Below are 11702 nucleotides of genomic sequence, written 5' to 3'. Positions count from 1 at the left end.
TCCATATACATTATTTCAGTACTCTTCTCAGTACGCATTATATGGTAGACCAACTTTAAGAACTTAATATGGCAGATGCAGAGGAGGACAGAGGGCCAATCTGCACTACATTGTTGTTGTTTCATCACTTAAAAGTTTCCAAAAGTGACACTCAAAGTTGTTTTCAGTAGAATGCACACTTGGTTGTACATACGTGTATGTGTCCAAATGCTTACCCCTTTAAACAAAACATACTACAGTCAAACCATGCAGTAACTTGCATGTATCTAACTAACCAGAGATGCTGTTTTATGCTGCTTTGCCGTCTGGACGTTTTTGTTTCAAAGCAATGCAATGCTCCTAGGTCGCCAAACACAAAACACATCTCTGCACTTCTGGCTTTCTGCTACTGGAATATTACCAGTGAGCTTGATCATACAATGATTGGACCAATTTAATGTGTTTTTAATGTTGTTAGCAATTGAGCTGGAGTATTCAGTTGATCTTGGTCTCACATGGCACCCCCTAATGAAGGACTGCCTTCCCACTAATGTTGAATGCAGCAAATACCACCTTCAGAGGATTCTCATATCGGACACATTCAACAAATGGACAAGAATTGTTTTGCCACTTCCGCCTTATACCAGGTAAATGGCTTTTAGCATATACTTAAAAAACCTCACATAACAAAGTTCAGATTCTAAAATAAATATGAGACAGCCTGTTTTTCTGTCTACATATGTTACACAGGGGAACAAATATGAATTGTTCTTGATTGGATTTATTGTTGTTTTTTTATTTGCTTTTGTAAGAAATTATCTCAAAGTATAAATGTCTTAAATAAACATTGTATTAGAAAGTCAAAAAATTTCTTCCTTTAATGGCACTTTCTCCCATGTTCACTTCCCATGTTTTGTTCACTGGAAGTACATCTTCCATTACCTGAAAGATCTAGCCCATTATTTTAATATTTTAAAATGGGAGAAAATTACATGAAAATAGAGGCATCTGCATGGTACAATGGCAGTACAATTATCTCAGTAGTGTGAGCTTGGCCAAGCCAAGCTCTGAATTTTCTTGGCTTATTTTTCTGGCAGCAATCAAGGCCAGTTGCCCCACCATAAATATGAGAGACCCAATATTGGTGTGTCTAGATTAGATTGTTGTTCATTTGGAACAGAAGTCTGAATCTGCCGAGGAAATGCAATATATCAGTCCCCAAGGTCTTTAAGAGACCTTGATCAATACACATAAAATATGATAATTAAACACCAGCGTTTCCCTTGGTGCTCTTTGTAGTTTCAGGCTTGAGGAAACACATCATCAGTGAGCAGCATTCCCCAGGTAAAATTTATGGTACAATCCACTGGGAAGTTCTCCTGTGCAAGCCCCATTGAAATGAATAAGAACTACGCAAGAATAGTACGTGTTCCTGTGCAATGCCTATCCTTTTTGATGTGATTTCTGTTTAACTTCCTGGTGGCCATGCATTTTGAAGCATAGCTATTAAATTCATTTTAAATAGTAAACTTACCCAAACCAATTTTATCTCTAAGATGCACTTTAACCAAAGACTGGTCTGACACTTTGGTAACTTCTTAGATGTTGAACATATAACATAAAAAATCAGTAAATAACATTTTAAAATACGAGTCATCTGTGTTATCAAAGTCTTTTTCACTTGGAGTACAAACCTAGCTTGGAGTTTAATGCTGCCACCTACTGTTTCATGTTTAAAAAAATCATTAATTCGATTCTGGTCTTGGAACCAGCTAACTATCCTTATCTTTGGAGGCATTTGCTTTCATTTTTCTTGTTTCCTGAAGGTCCCAGGCAACCCGTTTCCGCTGGCACCAACCAGCTCCATTTGATAAGCAGCAAACGTGGGCCATAGACAATGTCTACATAGGTGATGGCTGTATAGATATGTGCAGTGGCCATGGGAGGTGCTCTCGGGGGAACTGCATGTAAGTACTGGACTCGACAATCCCAGAGTCTTCAAGTTTTGAGAGACAACAGGAGGTACCCAGGAGCTGTGACATCTTATAAGTTAGAGAGGGTAAATTGGAAGAATGGGACATTGCTTAATAGCACCTGAGAAATGTAGAAGATAGCAGAGAACTAGGGGAGGAGTCTGACTGCACCTTGTACTGCAGAGTTGGACTCTGATAGGTATAGAAACTGAGCAAATAGCAAAGAACATATTCTGCTCTCTAGATTCTGACCACTTCCTCTGAATTTTCATTACTTCCTGTGGACTGCATGAAAAACTGGCTAAAATCTTGAAAATTTGGCTCATACTCTTGAGACTTAACAAACCCTAAGCAATGCTATAGATTCACTTTTTGTTTCTCTTTTGAGGTTTCAAATGCACAGGTAAGAAGGATTTATTTTCTTTCCAAATGCAACCTTTTTCTTTAGAAAGGGAGAAGAGCCAGGACAACCCAAAACAATGTCCTGTGCCATCATTTCACTGCATATGGTGGGATCAGGAACATTCCTTCCACAGTGCTACCTTTGTGAAGACATGTGGGTTTTTCAGGAAACAAAAATAGCTTAAAAGGAAGCCTCTTGTGAGAACTAGGAAAGAGGGGTGAGAAACAGGCAAGGGATCCCAAAAACAACAGGAGAGGAAAGATAAGGCTGAGGAAAGATCTGAACTTGGAGTTGAGCAAAGAATAGCACATAGGGTTTTTGGAAGTATTATTACTGAGAAGAAACAGCAATGTATTTGCAGTTCTATCTAGGAATGCTTGACTTCCTTTTAGAAAGTTGCTTATTTGTGATATACTGCTTGCATGAGCTATATCTGTCTGAAAAGAACATTACATTCTCTGAACATTAAAAAAGAGTTTTCCTAGTATTTATTACTTACTGTAATGTATCATTTCACAGAATTAAGACCATGTGTTATAGTTCTCACAGAACTAGGTTTCTTTAATCTACAGAAAAAGAATCATGTTTATAAATGAGACAAAGGAACAAAACTGATGAAATTGCTGCATATAAAGTCACTTTCCAGCTGAGTTTACTGTTTGCCATCACTTACAGGTGTGATGAAAACTGGGGTGGACTGTACTGTGATGAGCCAGAGATCTCTCTTCCCACCCAGCTCAAAGACAACTTCAATCGTGCACCTTCCAGTCAGAACTGGTTAATTGTCAATGGTGGGAAACTGAGCACCGTCTGTGGAGCTGTGGCTTCTGGGATGGCTCTCCATTTCAGTGGGGTTGGTATTTTGGTTCGGCAGTGGTGTTGTTCTTGTTATCAATTTTATTTTATACCACCTAATAGCTGAAGCTAAAATACAATATAAAATACAAACAACAATAGAAACAGAATAAAAGGTTACCATACAAAATTTAAAACCGCATCTAAAACAAATGTAAAAACTTCATTCAAATGAAATCATAAAGCCTATTTCAGCAGCTAACAAAGCCCTAGTATAACAGTAAATGAATTAAATGCCTTCTGGTAGAGGACAATCTTAACTTGAGATTAAAGTTGACGCCAGGTGGGCCTCAGTGGGGGGCTTGTTCTTTAACTGGGAGGCATCACTGAAAAGACCCTTCTCTTTGTTGCCTCCCACTGAGCCTTCCTTGTAGTTTTCAGGTTGCCTGAAGTTGGGAGATGTGTTCTCTCGGGTATTCTGGTTCCAACCCATAATGGGCTTTTCGGTTAAAACCAACACTTTGAATTAGGTTCAAAAGCATAGAGCCAGATAATGTAAGCAGGCCAGAATGGGTGTTTTGAGCCATCTGGTCCCTGTTATTAATCCAACATTCTGCATAAGCTGCAGCTTCTGAACAGTCTTCGGGCTAGTCCCACATAGAATCCTTCGCAGTAATCCAGCTGAGAGAATAACAGAGCATAGATTACTGAAGACAGGCTATCCCTGTCCAGACAGTGTTGTAGCTGGGCCACCAGCCAAAGCAAGTAGAGTGGCGCACTGTGCCACTGAAGCCAACTAGGCCCCCAAGCTATGCACCTGCTCCTTCAAGGGGAGTGCAGTCCACAGAACAGGTTGAATTCCCTCCACCCAGTAAGAAGAACTGTTCATTAAGAGCATCTCAGCCTTGTCTGAATTGAGCTTCAGTTGTTAATTTTCGCCCAGCACATTGCTGCAAGCGGGTACCAGTTGAGCACATTCCCAGGCTAATGCTGAAAGTGAAAAGGAGAAATAAATGTGTGTGTTGTTGGCATGCTGATGACAATGCACTCCAAAACTCTGGATGACCCCATTCAGTGGTTTCATGTGGATGATAAGGTGCATGCAGGACAAGACCATAGGCTCTCTGGGTGGCTTACTTGGGTCATAGGGTGAATGGCATGCCTGCAGAATTCCCAATCTGTCTTGCAGGCCCAGAACAACATGCCAACACTCTAGACTAGGAATCAGACAGAAAGGAAGCTAAGAAAGAGAGTGAGAAAATTTCTATAGACCATGGCAATCCTCCACTCCAACCCTTCAGTCTTCTTTGACACTGTGTCAAGTACCCTGGTGCACAGAGAAGGGGGAACCTGCTCCATCTGTGCACCCACCAAGGTGTCTGTTATCCATGCCAGATCAGCTGACCCATCCACTATTAAGTCATGGATGAGGGAGATCTGCTTGGGCACTGATCTGGTATGGAAAAGCAGCATCCAGAAACCCAAGGACAGGCTAATAAGGGGACCTTAAAAGCTGCAGTTGAATGGAGGCCAGAACACAGCCCACTTGTTAGCTACTTGGTCTGCATTCCCCTTACCTGGCTAGAACTCCTCCACCCAACACCTATCTTCCTCTCCTAGTCACTGTACTATATTACACTACCCCACCCCACCCCACCGCAGGACCCCCTATTTGGTTCCATCCCCCTCCTCCCCTGGTTGCCATGTCTTGTGGTGGGGGGCTTGTGAATAAGAGGAAGTCCCCCACCACAAGACATGGCAACCAGGTTAGAGGAGATGCCCATCCTCACACCCCAAGTGGCTCTTTGCAAAGGAACAATCCTCCTTGGTGTCATCCTTTCGAGGTTGTCATGTCCTGCTTCTGGCCAGCAGATACAGTCCTGTTGGGCATTCACCTCAGGTGGAAGATGTTTGCAATCAGCCGCCAGGTCGGCCAGCCTTGGGGAATTTCCCTTCTCTTTGGAGGACTGGAGCCTCTGGGACTTTTCCAGACAGAACGTCAAACAAAGCAGCCACCCTGCCAGAGAAAGGCTGGTGGGGAGGCTAAGCCAGATGGGAAAGAAGACTGGCAAGGTGATGAAGCCAGCACGCCCAGTCTTGCTGAGAGAGTCCAGGACTGCTTGCTCCTTTGTGGTCTTCATACCACAGAGCTGGTTGTTTTCCCCTGACAGTCATGTTTTGCTCTTCTTTTCCAGGGTTGCAGTCGTTTGCTGGTTACAGTGGATCTAAACCTAACTAATGCTGAATTCATCCAGTTCTATTTCATGTACGGATGTCTGATAACTCCCAACAATCGTAACCAAGGGGTTCTCCTGGAGTACTCTGTGAATGGTGGCATTACATGGACTCTTTTAATGGAAATATTTTACGACCAGTTCAGCAAGCCTGGGTAATAAATATATTCTTATTGCTCATACATAATTTATCTTGATTATAAATAGTTTATGTTCCAAGCCTCACTCTGCAGAGCGATGAGTTCCTCGTTTCAGTAGACTGCATGGCACATAGCAGGATACTGACCTTAGTGGCTTTTGAACAGGCATTATACTGAGCTTGAATTATGAGTATCTTAATACAGTAAAGGTAGGAAAAGCCGCATACTCTAGGGATCTTCTGTCTAGTCTGGAATTAAAGTCTAAGGAACTCACTGCGTATAGCATTGCACTGTTCACTAGCCAGTTGAACTATCACATGGTAACCCAGTTGCTTGAAATGCAAAGGGTTTACAATAACAGATAAAGGCCTCTAATTGTGTTGCTGTGAATAATAGTTCTCTTGTGTGGTCTCTATGCGTCATGTATGTGGGCTTTGTGCCTGTGTGGAGCCATTGTTGGGAAGTTTCTTAGTGGAGACATTTCTGGAGGGAAGGCTCCCCCAGTATCCAACACATTTGACCCAGTGGGTTCTGCCCGTTTCTTCAGTTTCTCTTTTACTGCCATTGTGGCATCCTCAAGGAAGCTCTTGTCTTTCTTTCTTTCTTTCCTTCCTTTCTTTTTTTCTTATTTTTATTATTTTTCTCTTGCAGCCAGAGGTCATACGGCCTCAAAGACCCTATTCAGAAAACACATCCATTGTGGGAGTAAGATCCTCCCAACAGGGAGCCTCTCTCTGTGCCTTTTTTCCTTAGGGGAAGGCCCGTCATGGATACCTGTGCTCATTGCCAGGCATTTACAAACAAGCAAAATGGAAGGAAATCATTTGATCGACTGAAGGCTGCTTGGTGTGGAAGAAGGCATTCAAAGTAATTGAGACCCAAAAACTGTCTCAAACAAGCTCACTTTCCCCCACACAGTTGTTGGCAACAGTTAGAACTTCCTGATCAGGCTCCATCCATGACCCATATCAACCCTCCAACCCAAGGGCCAAAAAGCCAGCCAAAAAACCCCAGGCACCTAATCCCACTGATGGGCATAAACAACAGGAGGAAAGAGTAGCTTCAGGGAACCTCAGTTTCGACTTCTTCAGTGCTGATTCTACCTCCATTTCCACTTTTGGACTTACTGATCAGTGGCACATCCATTTTGAACCACATTGTCCCCAGGGGAGAAATTAGAAATCAAACTCCTTCTTGAATTCAAGAGATGGAACCCCAACTTCCATCAGTGATACCTATCCATCAGTACCATGCCAAGCCTCTAAGCCCTATCACCTCCCAAGACTTAGGGTGGAGAACGGCAGGGTTCAGTATCAGTACTCCTGTTCCCCCATTTCAGATTCGGTAACAGGTCAAAATGGGCCTTATCTTCACATTGTTCTTAATACAGTATTAGGATGACTGGCATCTATTTCTTCTGGTTTAAAACAATTTCATATATTCTGGCAGTCCATGCTATTATTATCCATTGCCTTAGGCCACGTTTTCTTAGCTGCCTTCAGATGATGTCTTTCATGTTCCACTACTGCCTCCTCCTTGGATTGCATCCTGGAGGACTAGAGCTCTATCCAGTACTCTGACACCACCTCCATTGTTGGCTCCAGATCCACCAGTTCAAACTTTGGGCCTGCAGCCACAGCCTCCCTGATCGCCAACTTCCCCAGCTACTGAACTGGAAGATTATACATCACATTTAGAGTCTTGTTTGTCAACTGTACCATCTATATCATCCCTGGACACAGCCATAGGAACAGAAGATCCAGCTTCACCATCAGAGGACTTGGGCCACTTCTCTGATAATCAGAGCAACAGGTTGACATGGTATTCCCACAAAGCTCGACTGATTGCCCTACTATTACTCCTGATGCTACTGCAGGAGTCAAGCGATTGTGGAGAGCCTATTCACTGATGGTGCCCACCTGAAAACACCTTGAGAATATGCACTGAGTGTTGGAAAAAGATGCAGCATTTCTATTTTCTCACCCTTGCTCCAACTCTATTGTAGTTGAATCTTCTAGTCAAAACCGAACAGAATTTATGCCTCACCATTTGATAAAAAGAGCTGACAACTAGTTCTCTTGAGTCTCTGTAAATTTTCTTCTGCTGCTTTGGGCCTTAAGGTGAACAACGATCATGCTGCCATGTCTCAATACCAACTGTTCATCTGGTGAAAGGTTGGCTGCCTTTGTGATTGCTTATCTGATGACAAAGGAAACTTGCTAGAGTAGACAATGTTCTAGCAGACATATTGAGCCATTCTTTTCAAAAGTCCCACAAGTTGCAATTGCATTGGAAAGCCCTTTGCCCACTTTTCAACAAATGTATAATGCCACAGTGGGGAACAAGGGTATGCACAGATGGTTCTAAAAGGGCCTGGAGAGACCTGAGCTCTCAGAGATACCTCCCTTTATCTGTAGAGGGGGAAGCTTTGTAAGTTATTCTCCCTATTTTCTCTCCTGACAAAGTTTGCTGGAAAGTTGCAAATTATCTACACTAATATAATTCCTTTGTCGCACAATTGTTTGCTCTGCTATTTCATCTGCCATGCAAAACTTACCTACTGCTTTCTCCCAAGCCATAACTTCTCTCAAAACAAGGACTGAATCCATCACCCAGGCTCTCACATGTAGTGATTCATCATGGAGAATCTCACTGTACCCAACCAGCTGACTATACTTCCAGCACTTCAGACTCTTCTTGATGCTGCTTGGAATGCAGCAACAAGGAGGTCTTATGGTGCTAAATGGGCGTGTTTTAAGGCATTCTTAAATACCAATAGTGTGGATCTGGCCACTGATGGCATGGGCAGAAACAGCTGGATTGTATTCCCACCAAAAATTCCTGAGCTATAGAAACTAATCAACAAGGGTTCCACATAGGCAAAGAGTGCAGCCTGTCTTTATAATTAGAGTATTTCATGCAAGAATTTGAATGCAGCATGTGAATTCCAATTTTCCATAGAGCTTGAATAAAGTGCTGAAAAAACATTTAGTCTTTTGGACATGTAATTGTTGTTGCAGTCTAGGAAATAAAATATGTCAATTTTGTGTATTGATGATTAATGTATTTCTTTACCACCCCCTACAAGGATCATTGTCCTTACTGATAATCATTGTTATCACAATGTATGCAGCATTGCCTGTCTGTGGGTGCCCTGACAGAGGGAATGGCGCAGACCAAAGAAAACAATCCCATGTCAATTATAGGACCACCAAAGTGTTCATTCCCAAACTACTTCATCCCTGAAGACAGTACAGCTCATATCGTCTCTAACTGCTGCCTTTTCAGCTTTGTGAACATTCTTCTTCCTCCTGATGCCAAAGAAGTGGGGACCCGTTTCCGGTGGTGGCAGCCCAAGCATGACGGTTTGGATCAGAGTGACTGGGCTATTGATAATGTGCTGATATCAGGGTCTGCTGACCAGAGGACAGTGATGTTGGATACTTTTAGCAGTGCTCCACTTCCACAGCACGAGCGCACTCCAGCAGATGCCGGGCCTACAGGCAGGATTGCTTTTGATATGTTCATGGAAGACCGGACAACGGGTAAGAGCTCCAATGGCTTAGAGTCAGTGCTGATGTCTCTAAATGGTTTCTGTGTCATTATCAGGTGTGTGACAAGCCAAAATTAGTCAGGCAAAGCTTTTTGCAATATAGTGACATGGTGATAGAAAAAGCTTCACCTGCTGAATGTTCTCCAAAGGCACAGGGATGCTGCCCCACTCTCACGCCACCTCCATCAAAAATGCTCGGTAATTCTAGAACCAGGAGTAACTGATATTATTTGTTAAACTTTTTTTAATGTGTGAGATGAATTCTTGCTTTAGTAGGTTAATAATAATTTCAGTAATGGTAATGATAAAATTTTATTGTATTAAGATATTGTATATTTTCTTAATATTTTGTTAAGTGAATGAGCATTGGCTGTTCCATGATGACTGCTCAATTGAAAGGTTTTGTGACTCTCCTGATGGTGTCATGATGTGTGGTAGCCATGATGGCAGGGAGGTTTCTGCCATCACCCATGATCTGACGCCTACAGAGAACTGGATTATGCAGTTCAAGGTAAGAACGTTGTGCTTAAATCAGCCACTTTTTATATACAGGTGAAGCAATTTGGTTGAAAATGGGCCCCTCATCTGACCGCACAGCAGTTTCTCTCTGAAATCAACCCCTCCTTTGATTGCTATTTAGCCCCAGATATGCTTGCAGTAAACGCCATCTTTAAGACAAAGCAACAGAAAGGGGGATATTATCTGTTTATTTTAAGATCTTTATTTCATTTCTGTACTGCCCAACATCATCATCGAGTTATATCTTGCCTTTCTCCCTCTTGTGAGGAACCCCAGGCAGCTTACCTAGCTCCACTTTATCCTCACAACAACCCTGTGAGGTAGGCTAGGCTGAAAGTGCGAGTGGCTCAAAGTCACCCAGCATAACTCATTGTCAAGTGGGGACTAGAACCCAGATCTCCCAGGTCTCCAGACTAGCACTCTTAACCACCATACCATAGTGGCTCAGAATAGCTGGATCTAGTCTGGGTAGTTTACACTGACATGGAACACCAGTCCAGACTTGAGCTCTGCAACTATTTTCCCTTAAAAGCAACCCTTAAAAAAAGAGTTACTGACATAACGTACCTTTGGTGTTCAGCTCCTCTATTGGTAAAGCACTGACAAAATGGAGGCGCTGTTGTCTGCCCTCAAAGAAACTGATCCTCTAGAGTTTCTCTGATGTGAACTAGAAAAGGTCAGTTGTAGATCCATCCATATCAGCCTTGGAAATATGAGGAACACTGTATCCTAAGTGCTATGTGAGGCTGTTGTATAATTTAATGAGACTAGCATGAAGGGCAGCCTGATAACTGGATACAACTTTTAAGCCAGAAGATCAAGGTTTCTCTTTTTGTCCTTCATTTGACATGTAATAAAAACCAGGGGCCAGCCTCTGTTGTCTTAGATTATTGGACTAACAGATAATATTGTCTTATGCATGTACATCAAAATCTATAGTTATTTTTCTTGCTGGGGAAATAAATCGTCAGAACAACTAAACAAAAGTATCTCCTTTTTACACATATTAGATTTCCATTGGATGTAAAACCTCAGAAAAAATTGCCCAAAATCAAGTTCATATACAGTATTCGACTGACTTTGGAGTGAGTTGGAGCTATCTAATTCCTCAGTGCTTACCTGCCGACCCCAAATGTTCAGGGACTGTGTCTCAACCATCTGTTTTCTTTCCAACAAAAGGATGGAAAAGAATAATTTACCCTCTCCCTGAAAGCTTAGTAGGAAAGTAAGTATGAAATGAAATCTATTCCTTAAACTATAGGTATCTACACAAGCCTTCCCTGCAATGAGAGTACCATTAAAATAAAAGTTGGAGTGAAGTACCCCAGAAAAGAGATATTGCTTAGCCTTTGGGCTTGATGCCTCTGTTGTGCCACAGTGCTGTGAATTGCATGCTGATGCTGCTAATTCATTTGGAGTAGCAGAAGTAATCACAAGGAGCGGTATGATTTATATAAAGACTGTGGGTGTCAGTGTATCAATTTCAAGCACACAAGAACGCTGTCTGGAGCATGATTGACGTATAGGCATGCTCTCAGAAGGTTTGCTGTCTGACTTATTATAGGGCTATATTTAGTTAAATTAGGCCCACAGGGTAGTATCCAGTGGTGTTATTCTGCATGTGCTTCTGTTACTTGAAGAAAGCTCTTTTTCACCTTTGTGCAAGGCTCGACTCCAGTGCCTTTATTCTGCTAGTGTACGCTATTGTGCAAGCTAGTTGCACAAGGCACTGCAAGCTGTTCTGTAAGTCATTGCATGAATGAGGTGTTGCACAACTCATTGAGGCTTCAGTAGGCCAGATGTTGCTTGCTGTAGTTGTGTTCTGTTAGCCATTGTACAACTATTAATGGAACAATGCCAGTTCTTGACATTTTTTGTTCTAGGTAGCATTAAATATAACCCACAGACTTCCATTCATTTTGGAATCAATAGGATTCAGTCATGTATCCCTGATTGACTTTGTTGTCATTATTTGCCATCAAGGCATACAGAAAGTTGTTCTTAATGTTTAGGTGGAGAAAGCCTCTTTCTTGGAAAGTGAACCCATCCCAATTTTTTAAAAATAAACTTCTTTTACGTTATCATGAGTTGGATCCATTATTTAGG

General features: G+C 42.1%; 1 protein-coding gene across 1 annotated transcript in view; it reads left to right on the top strand.

The window, feature by feature from the left end:
* The window catches only part of RELN (reelin), a 284110-nt gene that overhangs the window by 245887 nt on the left and 26521 nt on the right, over nt 1-11702 (top strand). The window contains 7 exon segments of the mRNA XM_044423494.1: nt 458-626; nt 1806-1946; nt 3031-3208; nt 5346-5539; nt 8813-9069; nt 9434-9588; nt 10607-10821. Coding sequence (XP_044279429.1) covers nt 458-626; nt 1806-1946; nt 3031-3208; nt 5346-5539; nt 8813-9069; nt 9434-9588; nt 10607-10821 — 1309 coding nt within the window.

Source organism: Varanus komodoensis, unplaced genomic scaffold (genome assembly GCF_004798865.1).
Source record: "Varanus komodoensis strain SLA01 unplaced genomic scaffold, ASM479886v1 scaffold13_3, whole genome shotgun sequence".
NCBI classification, from domain to species: domain Eukaryota; kingdom Metazoa; phylum Chordata; class Lepidosauria; order Squamata; family Varanidae; genus Varanus; species Varanus komodoensis.
The sequence above is the reverse complement of the archived record's forward strand: the minus strand, read 5'-3'. Positions and strand labels throughout refer to the sequence as shown.